Here is a 17,603-nt window from a genome sequence, read left to right on the forward strand (position 1 = left end):
GACTAAAAAAACCTCAGGAAGGAGACCTAGATTTCATTAAAATCACAGGGTTTTGTTTCATTTTCAGTTAGGGAAAGTAAGTAGGAATATTTTCTAAGAGGTTACTACCTTTAGGCTCTGTGAACAGAGCAAAAATGGTTAATTTTTAATGTTTTCTTAGACTTAGTGAGCTAAATAACTATATCAAAAGCTGTTCATCAGAGCCTGCTGTCTTTCTGGGGTTTTCCCTCCTTTTTCTTTCTGTCTGTTATTCTTTCCTATATTGGTTTCAATGTGTGAAGAGCAAAGGACAGGAAAGGGAGAAGAAGGATGGGGTGCAGAAGGATAGGGAGGAGAAAGAAAAAAGGACAAAACACTTAAATATGTTTATACTGTGTTTCATGCCTATGCAGATTAATACTGGGTATGAAAAAAGCATTAAAGCCCTGCTTGATCTGGGCACCAAGGGCTCATGCCTGTAATCCTTGCTACTCAAAAGGCTAGGATCTGAGGATCATGGTTTGGAACCAGCCTGAGCAGGAAAGTCCATGAGGCTCTTGTCTCCACTAAAAAAAGCTGGGAAGCAGAGCTGTGGTTCAAGTGGTGGAGTGCTAACCTTGAGCAAAAAACAAAAAAAAACTTTTAGAGACAATGCCTAAGCCCTGAGTTTCAAGCCCCAGGACAGCCCCTCCAATCCCTCAAGCAATGGTTATCCTGCTTGTTATTCTTGCCTTACAAAATAGTTGTAATGTTTCTCTGGTGCCATTCTGTTTATTGTTTTTCAAAACCTGTCTGTCTGTCTATCTATCTATCTATCTATCTATCTATCTATCTATCTATCTATCTATCTATCTGATCTATCTGGTATTAGAACATAACAAGCCTTTTGCTTGTTAAACAGGCACCCTACCACTTGAGCTCTGGGTTATATTTTAGATACTGTCTTGCTTTTTGCCTATGACTATAATCCTCCTACCTGTGTCTTCTGATTACCTAGGAAGACAAGAGTGTACCACCACATCCTACTTGTTGGTTGAGTTGATGGCCTCAGTTTTTGCGTAGGCTGGCATCAAACCCTGATTTTTGTTGTCTTTCCCACCTGAGTTGCTGGATTACAAGCATGAGCTACCATGCTTGGCATCTGGCAAGTTTCTGGGTTTTTGTTGCTGTTTTTTTGTTGTTGTTATTTTTGGATTTTTATCCTGTACTTAAAAGACAGTATGTTAAGGCTGGGGAGTATAGCTCAGTAGTAGATCACTTGTCTAGCATGTGCAAGGCCTTGTGTTTGATCTCTAATACTATCATCTGTCTGTCTGTCTGTCTGTCTCTCTCATACACACACACACACACACACACACACACACACACACACACACACACACACACACACCTGTTTTCTGTTGTTTCTCTAAGGTTAAAAGTGCCAAAGTGTGGGAATGTGGCCTAGTGGTAGAGTGCTTGTCTGGCATGCATGAAGCCCTGGGTTCGATTTCTCAGTACCGCATGAACAGAAAAAGCCGCAAGTGGTGCTGTGGTTCCAGTGGTAGAGTGCTAGCCTTGAGCAAAAGAAGCTCAGGGATAGTGCCCAGGCCCTGAGTTCAAGCCCCAGGACTGGCACCAAAAATAAAAAAGCAAACAAACAAATAAATAAATGTGCTAGAACGCTGGTTCTGGTTCCATTCTCATACCTACTACCTATCATTTTACTCAAAATGATTGAGGTGGTTAAATCATTAAAAATTCAGTGTTCCATTGGCTTATAATTTCATGGTGTGTGCTTTAAGTTTTGTGCACTGCTCATGTCCCGCAACCAGCACTGAGAAAAACAGAATATTCTCTTATGCTACCTTCCTCTAACTAATTTCCCTTGCTATTACCCCTGTAAGTACTATCCTGACTTCCAACAGGATAGTTTTGCATGATTTGGTCATAAATCTAAGTCACTGATGACTGGGGAGGTCATTCATTTGATCATTTCTTCAATTCTGACAGGTGCTCTAGCAATTGTTTGAATGGTTAGAAGGCAAATGTCGTTGCCCAAACAGAATGGTTATTCTATTGAGTAGTGATGGATTGTTGTGTAGACATAATCATCTAGACCTTGCTTTCTAGAAACTGATTTGTTACTTTCGGCTTTGAGATCTCTGGACATGGATTAATACCTTCCAGGGGGCTCCTCAACTCTTACTGATTCTCTTTGGGGAACGGTCCTTCTGGTTTTAGCTAAATAGGGCCAGCACAGCTTTGGATGAGAGAGGATTATCACATGCTTCCGAGAATCTCAAAAATTTGAAGAAAGATGGAAAGGGTTGAGACTTGTGCCATCATCTGTATGTTTTTTTCAAGATGCACCAGTGTCCTAATAATTTTCCATTTTTGTTTAAAGTAGCCTCACATGGTTTCTGATAACTGGAACCACTTGTAACTACAGAAGTAATTTGTTTAGATAGTTGACAAAGTGCCTTATCTCATTCTTCTCTCCCTCTGTCCTTTCTTAGAAGTAAACTTGATTTTTAAACATCTTACTCTATCTTCTTCCTATTCTAGACACTATGGGATCTGCTTTGCTTTTATCAAATGCCCTTGGGGACTAAGCAACTCTACTCTCAGCCAAGCATAGTTTAGTACTTCAAGTATATTATAGTCTGAGGAAGGCATAGCTATGCACTGGAAAATAAACCCTTTAATGGGGACATGATGAGATCCCTTCTAAAATCACTTCCCAATATTATAGTGTTATTACTTAGGGAGCACTGTAGAGTAACAATTGGGACTATAGCCCTTTATTACTATTCTGCAAAAGATTACATTACATTACATTAACTTTCTTGGTAGCCACGTATATCCTGAATTCTTAATACAGTTCTAGCTAGCTTTACTTCAGTTAGTATGTATATAGAGGAGCTGTTGAACTGTGGGGAAACCTTACTTCATTAATGTGGGTCTGCCTTCGTTTTCTGTTGATATCTTGCTCTGTCTTGTCTCACCAAATAAATACTTCACACACTTGTAAGGTGATGGCATAATATAGAAAGTATTGAAGCTGAGACAGACCTACCTTGAAGTTTCGTAGCTCACTACTTCACTACTACAAGCAGTGTGATCTGACCTGAGCAGGTCATATCACCTGCTTACTTATGCCTCAGTTTTCCTTTCTGTAGTGTGTGGATAATAACCTCTATTCCACCTCATAGGTCTGTTGAAATTGTCAAAAGAGGTAAAAAACAAACAAACCCAACTTCGTATTTTGTTGTCAGTTATCAAATTGATTCCTTTATATGTCAGATAGACTCCTTTGTCTGGCATTTTTCCACAACTATGTGGTTACTTAATCTGATCTCAGTGGGTTGAATGGTTTCAGATTTGCTTTTCACTAGCTAATCTTTGAAAATGTAGTAAGCTCTGGGCTAGTAGCTACAACTTTCCATTCAGAACAAATCTGTGTTCTTCCCTGTGCTCTGGCCTCAAAGAGATCTGCTCTTCAGCCTCTCTTGGTTTTCAGGCCAGCCTTTGAAGGAGCACAGCATTTTCCCAGGAGCTTCAGCATCTTGGACAATTTTGCAGCTGAATCTTGTTAGTTGCCACCCTTTGTTCTTTTGAACCTGGTAATGAAAGTAGTTTTAAACTAAACCCAGAAATCCCCAGAGACCACATCGCTTATTTTTAGAAACATCTTCAGAACAGCTGCTCAGGAGGCTACTATTGTAGTTTATGTGATGAAACTTGGGCCACTTGTTACTTCTCCCATATGCTAAGAGAGTATGAGTCAGTAATTTGATGTGAGTTGTAAGTAGCTTGAGTGTCTTGCTTTCCTCTCAGGAGTTTTACCTCTCTGGGAGCTGGGAATGTGGTTTAGTAGAGTGCTTGCCTAGCATGCATGAAGCCCTGGGTTCAATTCCTCAGCACCACAGAAACAGAAAAAGCTGCAGGTGGCACTGTGGCTCAAGTGGTAGAGTGCTAGCCTTGAACAAAAGGAAGCAAGGGACAGTGCTCAAGCACTGAGTACAAGCCCCAGGACTGGCAAAACAAACAAACAAATAAAAAACAATTCCTCTCTGTACTTCTCCTAAGGCTCATATGTCTATTATTTGACTCCAGCATTGAATTCAAGCTGTCAGTGTTTGTGAAACAATTTTCTTCCAGTGAACTCTTGGTGTGATTTGTCAGCAGACAAGTCTTGTCCCTTTCATAGGCTTTTAGGGAATAGTGAGCCTTGTTACTTTCACTGAAACAAACATGAGCAGTTCTTTTTGTTGTTGGTCCTGGGGCTTGAACCCTGGGCCTGGGTGCTGTCCCTGAACTCTTCATCTCAAAGCTGGCACTCTACCACTTGAGCCACAGTGCCACTTCCACATGAGCAGTTCTGATGGGTGAGCCTAGTGTTTCTGTTGTGACACTTTCAGGAGAAAGGGATTGATCCTTTGTTCAGGACCAAATACTTACAGACTTTTTAGAAGTCTGAGTCTTTACGTAAAATGGTTTTACTGTCACTCTTTAAAGCATATTTACCAAAACATGCTGTAAACCAGATTTTACTTGTGTTATTCCAGTTTCATTGGTTTCAAACTAAGATTGGGTAAATATTTCTCTGTTACGAAGATCCTAGATACATAAATGTGTCCAGGGAAAGGGAAACATCACCTAACCCATTGTTAGTGACTGATGTGGGATGACTTGGGAGCTGATTGAGACAAGGCCCTAGCCCTTATTAAGGCTAACGTGGGAGAGAAATGGAAGGATAATGGTGGTACCTGGGAGAGAGACAGGCATGGATGAGGAAGAGGAGAAGGGTTTATTGATTGTGGGTTTCATTAAATTGCATAATTAGGCCTAGTTAAAGTATTTTTCAGTACAAGCATGGTCATATTGTCTTGTTTTTTTCCTCTAGTGGATTAACTGTACTTTTTCCTTTACTTGATTGCAGGTGTGTTCATCCTCGAGGAGGTGTGATTCAGAGTGTTTCTTCGTGGAAGCATGGCTCTGGGACACAGTATGGAAACACCCGGCAGACGCAGTCATGGACTGCTGTGGCTCCTCAGCAGACTTGGGCTTCTCCAGCAGAAGTTGTTGACCTTACCTTGGATGAGGATAGCAGGCGTAAATACCTACTGTAATACAATGTCACTGTGTCTCCTCTGCACTGTTCCTTTCACTTCTTCCTCCTCCTTGTGACATGGAAGTTCATTGTCATAGCTTCAGCTTCAGAAGCTGTTTGTGGCATTTGTAAAATTGAAACTCATGGAACCCTCGTTTCCCTCCCTCCTTCCCCTTTTTTTCTTTAAATTAAAAGAAGTCACTTAGGAAAACAACTTACCACAAAATAATTTTTTTTCACTCATTAAGAATATGATAATGATTGATTTTTATTAACATCTTCATTTTGTTTGGTGACTTTAAAATGGTAGAAAGGTCACCTTCCTTTTAGAATAGTACTTTAATTGCCAGGTAAAATGTATTTCAGTTTTTTAATCTTGTATTTATTTTTTCTGTAATGACATTAATATCCAGACTTGACCACTATCTGCCCACTTCACAGTCACTCACCCTAGGGCATTTTGCACATGTCAGTCAGGTCCATATGGGCACCTGTGAGGCATGTACACTTAAAAATAGAACACAGAAGTGTTACAAATAGATTTTTTTTTAAGCTTAAGTATTCTGACTTCTTTCCTGACTTCGTACCTGGTTGACTTCCCACAACACAAATAATTGGCATGCCTCTTCTAATTTCTAAATACTACTAAGGTGACTTATTTGGTCTCCTTGTTGCAATAATTCCTAACTCTTTGGAAGATGTCTCATTTGGAGCAGAGGCATTTCTGGAAAACCTACTACAAGGTTTCCTGAGCATCTGAAGAGAGTATTGAGAAATCAGTGGGAAAATCTCTTTCCCTCAGCTTTTCTCCCTGGTTTATCTAAATAACTGGAGAATATAGAAGGCTATGCCTTAGGAAAAGCATGAAAAGTTGTGTGACTTATGAAGCAATAGGCACTTGCAAATCTGAGAGGAAGGTGCCTTGTCTCATAGCTTGTCTTTCCACAAAGGGTGTTTAACAACTGCTGAACTGGACCTGATGCTGTATTTGGATGTTTTTCTTCTCTATCTTGTAAAAGTATATATACTATAAGAGAAATTACAATATACCATAAAAAGTCAGATGCAAAGCACATTAATGGAACTGTAAGTCTTATAGATCTAAAAGGAATAGCAGAAGGTAGTAGAAACTTCAGGGAATTAAAGAAATGCCAGCATAGGAGTTTTGTGGCATTTTTTCCTGTGACATGTTGTAGTTACTAGTGAATTATTTTAAAAGCAATACCTAGAATTAGACACTATGTATTCTGCACAGGGAGGAGTGAAGTATTTATTGGCTCAAAAGACTTCACCTTTTTTTTTTTTTAATGTTTGGGTTTGCTTTTTTTGTTCTTTTTTCTCCTTGTTACCATATGACATTGCTCTGGCCTTTGCCTCTCTTCCCAAATGCCTTGGTGGCTCCTCCTGATCATAAAAGTATGAGAACTACTATTTTCTGTTTCCATTCAGTGAACACATGTTGCCCAAATGCCTGCTCTGTGTAAAGCGCTGTGCAGGGTGGGCACTATGGAGGCCGCTGAGTTGAATGAGACACAGCCTGCATGCGCATGCATGAGACTGCCTGGCTCTGCTCGCCTGGCCTTTGCTTCTTTTTTATGTATAGACAAGTTTATTCCTTTACCGGTTATTTTCTATATGTTGCTTCTTCCACAGGGCTGTATTTAAGCATGTGCTCCTTAATCTTCTCTGACAGCATCTCACTTGATCTGGCCTCTGTTTTTCACTAGTGCTTCATTTCCCCCTCTATCTCCTTCTAATGAATCAGGCGTACCAGGTCATGTATTAGCACATCATACATCATTCTCTCACATGGCCACAATCCTAGATAGAAACCAAAGACCCAGAGGCCAGAGCAAAAACAGGACCTTCTTAAGATTCATTATTGGTATATCTTTGGGCCTTCACAACTTGATTTAGGATTAATTTATTAAGTTTTACTGTTACACATACATTGTTTTTTACTTGAATTAAAATACTCAACAAAGCAGAAATGTATAATTTCTGGTCTGTGTTTTCCAGGAAAATCATTGGTAAGAGAGTAGAGTGGAGTGTATGACTTGAAGTTTTTATAGTTTATTCCCCATCCCCCCACCCCCCCACCCACCAATATCAGGGCATAGCTCCATTTTAAAGAATGTTTTTTCTATTACCTATTTTCATGTTAGTCGTGTATTTTGTCCAATCTTATGCAGTGGATGATTGCTCATGACATATTTTCTTTAGTCCTTAATAGTCACCCTCAGAAGAGAAAACTTTTTCAATGTGTTATGTGCACTGTGGATTGGGGACAGAGTGGAGTTACAACCAACCTCTTTTCTGGCCTTTTATACTTTCTTATAAGGCACTTTTCCCTTCACTTCTTTTTCTAGCTCCCTGTGTACCTGGCTTGATGCACCACAAGAGATTTAAGTATTAAGATATGAAAAGAGATGGAATGCAAAGAGTTGTTAGAGACAGCTTTCTCCCATACTAGTTTGGGACTTGTTCGCCTAATAACTAAATGAGAGTATGTTACAACTCTTCTTTCATTGCTACATCCAGAAGACTACAAGTGTGGTTTCAGACAAGGTGTTAATGATAACATGTTGATGATAACATTCTGTGATACACAACTCCCATGATATTCAAAATTTCTTTTACAGGGGTTGCTTTCTTAGCCAAAGTTTCATGTTTGGTAGCATGAAGAACGATTTATGCCACCAAAGGACATTGTTCAAAGTGATATTTCTGTGGTGCATCTGGGTCACAGGTTGGTTTATGTCACCAACTGGTTAATTTTCCTCCCCCTCTAGGTTGAAAAAAACATCATCATTATAAACTGCCCTGTAACTTATGATTGCTGCTCTCCAGTAATTGTCTTTTTTTTATCATAGGGGTCAGATTAAATGGACTCCATTATATTTAATTGAGCATCCCATAAACTGCTTTGTTATCAGTTGTGAACATGAACCACCTGACTTGTTAATTTAGTCATTTGTTCACCTTTTAACAGATTAGCATCAAGGGTAACCTAAATTTGTTGCCTCCTTTTTGTACTGTGCCACAAGGTTTTTGAAGAAGCCTGGGACACGAGTTTTGTTTTTAGTTTTATCCTTTTCTCTTTGAAGGCAGAGTTGAGCTCCCATCCCTGCTCCCCAATATGTGTATGATGTGACTTCCATGTATATAAAAATGATTGCACCCTAACCAAACTTCCTCCAATTGTGCACTGTTTGTTTAAAATAATCACATATTTTAGTCCAGTACTGTTATATTTTTTCCATTTTATTTAAAACACTACTTACTCTTTTAACAAGTTTTAAAGGGTAGTGATCTTAAAACAATCACTGGATAACTAGGAAAAAAAATTTTTTTTAAGAGCACAAAGGTTGTTGAACCTTTTGCTCTGCTTACCATGAACATAAAATGTCAGCCATTGTATGGCTAGGAACCAATGCACTTGGTGGTTAACAGATCTGCTGTTACTGGGGTTTGAGTGTGAACTTGATGCAGTGATGACAAATCATTGCGTAGAAGTAATGTTTTCAAAATGTGCAACTCTAGTTTTTAAAATGAAATTTGGTTCTTTACATTCATTGTTTAGTTTTTTGTTTCCATTTAGTATTTAATGGTCTTTGGAGAAAAAAATAATAAAACAGAGTGTTATATATATTTTTTGGTGCAAGATAAGATTTTCTGTTTTTTGAAATAAGTCTGTTAGCATAAAGGTTAAACTATTTTAAGACAAAATAAAAATAGAGTATTTAAACAATGATATTTTCTGAGGATTTTTTTGTTCCTGTTTCAGTTATTAAGTGGCGTCTGGAGATGTTCCCAAGTTACCTTTGGATGTGAAAATGGACTAGTTTGTAAATAGACCATTGCAAGATGTCCAGTTTTCTAAGCAGTAGCTATATCCTGATCCCCAGGTGTTCGAGCAAGTAGCCTGTAGTGTGTTGGCAGTAGGTGAAAGAAAATAGCTTTGCATTAGTCCCCGTAGCCCCATCTACTATCTAGCTAGTTTCAGAGAAAACTGAAAGCCTTACAGTACTGGATACCTTATCTACTTATCTACTGCTTACTTCCCAGAGATTGGTGTCCCAGGACAAAATGCAACAGCTGCATAAACTTTGCATGTGGTTGGACATTGAAGCAAATATAAAGTGTTTCAAAGATAACCCCACCAACTTTCCCCCTGGCTCCATTCTGTTTTCCAATATTTTTATTTGATTATCAAGGTGATAGGAACTGCCATATTAACATTTTATAACTAGTAACCCCACATGAAAAAACATGAGAAGCCAGAAGAGAGAAAGAGACTTGGCCTAATTAAAACACCCAACTCTTGAATCTCTCAGTTTTCCCCATGAATTTTCAGTTCATTTTGAACTGGAAAGAGATGTGTTAATAATTGGGAAATGCACTATTAACAAGTAAGAAATATTCTGTGTGTTTGGAGTGTTTCTTTTGTACTACTCGTGTCTAAGACTTATTGGTGCCTGTGAGGAACTCTTTTTTTTCTAGAAGGAAATTGTTCCTAGGATCCTACTTTTGAATGCTTTGGCTCTTGGGTGCTACCTTTGAAGAACAGAATAGGAACAAGTAAGTAAAACAATCTGTACTAGTACTTTATCTCATTTGGGGTTCTTCTTTCTATTCTTTACTAGCTTTTCTCCTTCCCTTCCCTTACTGGCTTATTTTTCACAGTAGATGCCAGGAATCTGCCATCTCAACAGAAAAATTATATAAATCTTTACCAAGTATATATATACACAGATCTCTTCAGCTTCATTATTGCAACCAAAATAATGTGAATTTCTTCAGTGTTTTATTTTAAGCCTTTTTACTGCTCTGTGACATGGTTCTTCAAAGTTATCAGTAGGTATAATTTTCTTCCCTGACTCCATGTTAATGTACAGAATTAGGAAATTTTCCAATAGAACTTTGAGAAGGTGATATACCAAGGCTGACCATGAGCATCAGTGAAAGTCACCCATTTGCTGAGGGGGAAGGGTGTTACGATGCTCTCTGTTGGTTCAGCTCAGTGCTGCCGCTGTACTGCTCTGCAGATGATGTACCTTCTAGGTAAAGTGCTTTAGGCAGGGATATCTGTGTTTGATGGGGATTATGGCAGTTTCTTTCTGCCAAGCCCAGTATTCCATTTGGTAGGGTGAATGCGTAAAGGATCAAACAAGTGCTGGCAGCAAAGTCAAACCTTAGCAAGGATGTGTGGCAGCAGCAACTGGTATGATCTGCCTTGGTAAATTTTATTTATTATTTATTTAGCTTCAAGAAACTTTTCAGTGAAAGATGCTCTTGGGGATTAGCTTTATCTAAACATTGTGCATCTGTTCCCTTTCCGTGACTGTTTCATCTTGAGAGTAAGAAGGTGAAGTGGTGTGGACTGTTGTCTTCGCTCTTGTTGCTGATTCTGAAGCAAGTACATCTAATGGATACTGCAGCAGAGGGAATCACACTGGAGGGTAAAATCAGGAGAATCAGGTGACCCCACGTGTCTGCCAAAGGATTTAGTGTCTGTGCCTAATTTTTGAAAGGTTCAGCTGTCATTTTAGGGCATAATTTATTGTTCAGCAGAGCAACCAAGCTTTTCAGGCAGGAACTCAAGAAAACTGCTCACTTGAAAAAACATGTTCAAAGGAATATAGTTCCTGCCTCTCACATAATGTTTTGGAAGGCATTGGATAACTAACACCCACACAAGTCTTGAATATCTATGAACTCTTGATTTTCAAAGTTTTGAGAGAATGTTTATTTCAAAATTTCCACATGGGGTAAGAAATAGTACAGATTGTTACCCTAATTTTGCAGATTGGAAAATTGAGAACAGAAAGAGTAACAACAGACCCAGATTTACATTGCTTGATTTGCAAGAGCAACCTTTTACAAATGAAGACTTTTTTTTTAACTTTAGAGGGGAAAGAAAACGAACCAAACATCATTTTTCTGCCTGGTTTCCTTCGTTTTTTTTTTTTTTTTTTTCCTTGCCAATCCTGGGGCTTAAACTCAGGGCCTGAGCACTGTCCCTGGCTTCTTTTTGCTCAAGGCTAGCACTCTGCCAACTTGAGCCACAGAGCCACTTCTAGCCCTTTCTGTTTCTGTGGTGCTGAGGAATTGAACCCTGGGCTTCAAGCATGCTAGGCAAGCATTCTACCGCTAAGCCACATACCCAGCCCATTATTTGTTCTTTTTGCTACTGTTTCTACTCTATTATGGCCTCAGAAGAATTAAAAGTCTTCCTGAGTAGGTAATATTTCGCTGTCTTTCTTCTCTTAGGCAAGTGGTCACAGATTTAAACTTAATGGATCAGAACTACATATCTGATGTATCTCATCTTAGGATCTAGGGTGGCCACAGAGCTTTTACTATACATATATTCTCGGAATTTATAGAGTGTGAGAATACAAGTGGCCAGTAAAAATCGGAAAAGGTGTTTGGACTGGCTCCTAATTATGAAGATAAAAACTTGTATTACAGGATGGCATTTCATATGGGTAGTAATACATTTAAATCCAATAAGAAGATAGAACAATAACAATTGCTTATCTGTTTATTTGGAGCATAATTTGCTTCAGCAATTAAGAAAACTGGAATTTAGCAGAGCTGAATATGTGTGTCCTTCTTAGCTGAGCAGTTCCACTCCTTGCAGTTACATCCTTGGGCGGGGCTCGGGTGGGAGTTTTGGTAGGGAGTTTTGCAGTCATTTCAATATCATACATAACATAGTTTTTGTTACTTCCTTTAAAGAAAGAGGACAACAGAAAATAACTGGGGACAGTATTATTACATGCAGCTTCCATTTGTTACATACTGCTACACATCTACACAAAAAGTTACAAGATACATATGTACTCAAAAGCCCAAAATGTAGGGCTGGGAATGTGGTTTAGCAGTAGAGTGCTTGCCTAGCATGTTTCGCTCTGGATTTGACTCCTCAACACCACGTAAACAGAAAAAGCCAAGTGACACTGTGGCTTAAGTAGTAAAGTGCTAGCCTTGAGCAAAAAGAAGCCAGGGACAGTGCTCAGGCCCTGAGTTCAAGCCCCAGGACTGGCACAACAAAAAGCCCAAAGTGTAAAGTGTATTTTTAACTGTGGATTTTAGTTTAAAAAAAAAAAGAGAGAGAGATGTGGGAAGACATGATTTGGGGGAAAGTGTTTGTTCAAGTGCTTGGTATTACTTTTTCCAGGTTTAGCTACTTCAGGGTGTATTCATCAAGAGGATGGAAACATGACGAGTTTACATAGTACTAAACCATCATGGAAGTGAACAAACTGGCACTCTACCAATAGATTAATCTCAGCAATATGGACTGGAGGAAAAGCAATTTGCAGAGTGTATGCTATGTGATGACATTTATATGAGGAATTTAAAAGAAAAACAATACTGCATATTGATAAAGGATATACCCACATGTTATAAGAGCACAATGAGACATGAGAATGATAAACACTGAATTCAAGGTATAGTTATTCCTCTACTTCCGGAAGGGGAAGGATAAAAAAGGTCAAGGACTTCAACTTTATTGGTAAAATTTTTTTTTTCGGTTGGGCAGCAGGAGCATAGATATATGTTATTCTTTGAACTCTTTTGTGTTTCTTCATTATGAAATGACACTGAGACTTTCTGTGTCTGGATGCTTGTGACTCACACCTGTGATCCTAGCTGTTCAGGAGGTTGATATCTGAGGATCATGCTTCAAAGCTGGCTAGGCCTGTGAAACTGTTATCGATACCTGTAACATATTAAGGACTCGTACAACTCAATAAAAAGGAAACTTATGTAAAAATGGACAAAGAATTGGAATAGACATTTTTCCAAGGGAAATCCAGAATTAGTCTATAAGCATGTAAAAAGATGCTCTTCATTAACATTCCTCCATTGCTAAACAAACCTGGAACGAGCTGTCACAGCCCTCCTACTCTTGCTGGGAATAATAAAATAGCACAGCCACCTTGGAAAACAATTTGACTATTCCTCAACTGGTTAAAGTTCATTCAGTCCTGAATATTAATGAGCCAGTCTTGTGTCTGTCCTAGCTACTCAGGAGGCTGAGATCTGAGGATCTCAGTTTGAAGCCACTGAATATGACACTGTGGCTCAAGTGGTAGAGCACTAGCCTTGAGCACAGAGGGGCCCAGGGACAGTGCCCAGACCATGAGTTCAAGCTCCACAACTGACAGTAAATAAATAGTAATAATACATTAATCATCTTTGAGGTCATTATACTACATGAAAGAAGCCAGTTCGGAAAGAGTTCACCATCTTCCATGTATAGGAAATGTAGATTAGTGTTGCCACAGACTAGAAGGTGGAAATAGGGAGTGACTGATAGGTAAGCGGTTTCTGTTTGGGAGCTAGAAATACTCTAAAATTATGTAGTGGTGATGGCCATACCCCTCTGAAGATGTTTTTTGTTTTAATCCACTGAATTATCCTTATAGGGTGAAGTTTGTGGTATGTTAATTGTGTATTAAAAGATACCACCTACCTGTAGAATTGAGGGTATGATACAGTAGGCTGTTAATAGCTTGGCATACGGAAAGGCTAGGAGGAAGGTACAAGCCAGCTACAAGGGATCCAGAAAACCAAGATGGCTATTACTAAAGGCAAACGTGACCAACTTTCTTACTGTTTAGGCACTCATTACCCTGACTGCCAGTAAGACTTTAGGATATCAACCCTCTGAAGAAAAGTGTGAGTTGCTGAGGTATGCCATTTAAACTGATGCCCAGGGGTAAAGATTCATTTTAATTCTCTGCTGAAGTGTGAGTGTGTATCAACTTCTGGTGGAGGCTATGGACAGGAGTGTATACGGTTTCCGAAACTTGGGGAACATATATGACCTCCTGAGACCTGTAGAGGGATTGGCCTTCTGGTTTTCATCCTGAGAGTTTTGTAACCACTGTAAGGGGCTCATACCCGGTATTTGAGGCTTGCCAAAATGACTACACAATGCCATTACACTGAAGAGAATGCTAATCTATTGAGTTGGGGAGAAACTTAGAAATACCAAAGATTCTGTTGCCATATTTTCCAAACTTGTTTTCCAGCTCTGAGAGTCACTGTCAGTTTCACTGTGGAGTTTGTGGTGTCCTTCAAGGGTGCTGAGTCAGAAAGTATGTCAGGATTTGGGCTTTAAGCAGTAATGGGTACTTCTCTTTCATCTCTTAGACTTTCTAGATCTTCTGAACGTCCTGCCTAAATTCTGCTGATTAGCTTTGTGGGCTCTTGCCAAAGTGTACTTGTTACTACATTAAATATATATACCATTAAAAATGCAAACCTTTCACTTGCTGGTGAAATATTCAAAATCCTTTCAGCAGCTGTGAGAGCATACTGGAGAAATGGTGGCCACTGGCTCCTAGAAATCCTAGTTTGGGCAGATGTGATATTAACACTTATCAGTGCTAGCCTTCTGCAGATCCTAGGAGCTGACCAGGGTTGGTAGGGTAGGCACTCAAGTCGCTCAGGACATGGGCTACTGGCCAACCAAATGTGAAGTATTTTATTATTTTAACAACCAGACTACTGCATTCACTTGACCTCTTTGTGCCTCAGGTTCCACGCCTGCAAAATGGTGAAGCAGGAGCCAAGTTCACACCATCATCTTGTCAGTCCTCCACTAGTCCTTGTGGGGCTAGTTTGGATAAGATGTGTAGACCCAACAAAACTGGTTCTTAGGCCTGCTAACAAGTTCACAGTAGCAACAATTTCACAATAGCACATGTAATGCTGATTGCATGTGTTCTAAACATAACTGAAATACCTTAGAGAAAATAGCAAGCAACAGTTTGGTTAAGTGATAACTGGCATGGGGTGTTGAAATATCAAAAGTCCTAAAATATCAAGTTCTGCTTTCTTTGCTATCAAGCTGTGACCTATGAAGCCAGCCACCTCTGTGGATCTCAATTGGTTCAGGGGAGTCTTGTGGGCTACCATCATTTCAAGATTGGGAGAGGGATAAGTAAGTAATAGGATATTGTGAGTGGGTTCACTGTACGTTAGAAGTTGCAGGTTCGAATGGCTGTAGCAATAAGGCTGGCAACAAAAATGACTCATCGGGCTGGCTACCAGAGGGTAGATGAGTGTGGGACCTTGGAGGGACTTCATTTTGGTCAAAGGGGAAAGTGGAAATTCTCAATACAGAGTATAGTTGGCTGTTACCAGATTCAGGAAATTTTTCAAAGAAAATAGAAGTCTGTATTTTAACAATGACATTTTTTAAGGTGAAATTTCTGTAAATTTTTCCAGGTGGCCGTTGTCCAGCCTGTTGGATATGTAGCTTGAATAGATAGTGCAAGAAGAAAATAAAAATAGGCTGATCTACCTTCTTCATGCCCTACCCTCAGAATCTTCCTGACACAGGGTAAAAAGCAGTGAGCCCAGGTGGCCTGGTGCTTTACTCAGTGAAGGCTGCTGAGGCTGAGCTGTAGGCAAGCAACTCCTGTGAGAAGAATGTACTCCAGACGCTGTGGTCATTATGTCCTTGGTCTCATTATTTCCTGGGTATGTCTCTAACTTGCTAAATAGGGTGGAGGCAAAGTCTGTGATAAATTTTGCCAACTATATAACCTGGATGAATTCTATTTGGCCTGGCTTAGCCAGGAACCATGTGAGCCAAACAAAACTTGTGTGCCTGCCTGATTTAGCCTGGGTTCTGCCAGTTTGCTACCTTTAGACAGTGCAAACTGAACACATTCTGCCAACATTTCAGTATTTTCTATGTGGTAGGCATTGGGCCAGTTCTCATTCCCAAGTGGCTGGCTCTCTCTAGTGGAACAAACCATAGTCAAATGCAAGACCAGAACTCATTGCAAGAGAGTGTGAGAACAAGAAGAAGGTTTCTTCAGTTAGTTGGAGTGGGATGAACAAGTGGAGAAAGGGCTCTTGGTAAAGGTTGCAAGTTCTTCAGCTAAGTTTAAAAGATGGGTAGGAGGTATGGTTTCTGGCAGAAAGTGGAGGGTATGGATGAGAATCAGATGTGAAGGCCAGGTAAGGTGTGGAGGTGAAAGAGCATGGCTATAAGAACTACTAGTTGGGAGAAAGGGAGAGGGAAGAGTGGGGAAATAGTCTGGAGTCAGAGCCCCACCGATCTGCTGGTTGTGGAAGCCATGCACATCCTCAAAAAGCCATGTTTAAAGGTAGGAAGCAGACATCTCAAAACATAATTACAATAAAGTTGTACCTTTGAAATGTGGATCCCTTCAGGTATTGTATGGAGGGAAGAAGAGAGCAAATTTTTTTTGGTGACAAAGTACATTGGGAGTTAGTTAATATTTGGATGTGGAAGGCTTTAGGAAGTTTTCATAGGAATCAGATGAATAATGAAAGCTGAATCAAAGCAGTGAGATGTGGGGTGGAAAGGAGAGCAGAGTAGAAAAGTATTTAAATCTGTAAGTCACCATGAAAGGGGAAGAAGAAAGGCTGCTAGGCATTACACTCATTGAATAGGGAATACAGAAAAGGGATAAGACTGGATCAGATAATTTTAGTTGCTCCACTTTGCTCTTTTAAGGTGAGAATAATTTTTTGATTCCTTTACTCTTTATTGCTAGGAAGACACAGTGTCCTTTGGCTTTCAGACCTAGTAGATAATATACTTAGACATACTTCGCTAGCCCATTCATTGAGAGAGAGTCTTGGAGCAAGGAAGGGCTCTGGAACACAAGCCAGCCTCCAATACAGGCTGTCTTGCTGCTTGAACTATGTGATCAGCAAATCCAGTGGTGCTGGAGGGATTCAGCCTCACTGAAGGATGCAGTGTGGTCTAAGGATTTTGAAAGGCTATCTTCTGCTGCAGATAATTAAACACCTTTTTGTTTGTTTTTCTGATGCTAGGGCATGAGACATAGACACACAGAGCATGCTAGGCAAACCCTCTACCACTGAGCTACACATGAAGCCTTTTTGAAAAGTATCTTCCAGCATGCGTTTGGGCCCTGGTAGAGACAGCATCTGACTGGGAGACATCCAAGTATCTCTTATACTTATTGTGGACTGAGTTTTGGAACATTCAGATGATAAATTCAGGCAGTCCATTCTAAGGTGGAAGAGGTACTTCCAGGGTTGAGTATGGACAAGGCCACAGGGTGCAAGTAAGCTGTGCCTCCAGTTCGCTTACTGATGTGATGTCTCATCTGAAGATTACACCAACGCTTTTCTTGTGACCAACTGATGGAGGAAAACTAATCCTAGACATGGTTGAGTGTTTACTTTAAAAATGGACAACTGAGGATATTCTTAGAAGAGCACAAAGGCACAATGCCTATGGTGCTTCTGATCATATAAAATAGTATTCATCAAAATGAACTTCAGGAAATGGAAATGAAGCTTTTTTTTCTTTGTTGTTTTTCTTCTCTTTTTTCCTTGGTTGTTCATTTATCTGTCTTTGGGAGGGCAAGTGGGCACAAAATGGAGAGACACAGGGTGAACAAATGCAGCAGATACTATGTTGAAAATGAACTATAAAAACTTGTGGGTGGGAATGGGAAGGGAAAACGGAGAGAGTGAGGGAAGGGGTGACATTGTC

The 17,603-nt window shown here is 39.8% G+C and overlaps 1 protein-coding gene across 4 annotated transcripts in view; it reads left to right on the plus strand.

Moving 5' to 3' along the window:
- The window catches only part of C15H18orf25 (chromosome 15 C18orf25 homolog), an 83,227-nt gene extending 75,210 nt beyond the window's left edge, over nucleotides 1-8,017 (plus strand). For all 4 annotated transcript variants that reach the window (XM_048363710.1, XM_048363709.1, XM_048363713.1 and 1 more), the window contains one exon: nucleotides 4,904-8,017. In XM_048363710.1, coding sequence (XP_048219667.1) covers nucleotides 4,904-5,093 — 190 coding nt within the window. In that variant the 3' untranslated portion in view covers nucleotides 5,094-8,017. The remainder of the gene's footprint in view (nucleotides 1-4,903) is intronic.
- The last annotated feature ends 9,586 nt before the right edge of the window (nucleotides 8,018-17,603 follow it).

Source organism: Perognathus longimembris, chromosome 15 (genome assembly GCF_023159225.1).
Source record: "Perognathus longimembris pacificus isolate PPM17 chromosome 15, ASM2315922v1, whole genome shotgun sequence".
Taxonomy (NCBI): Eukaryota; Metazoa; Chordata; class Mammalia; order Rodentia; family Heteromyidae; genus Perognathus; species Perognathus longimembris.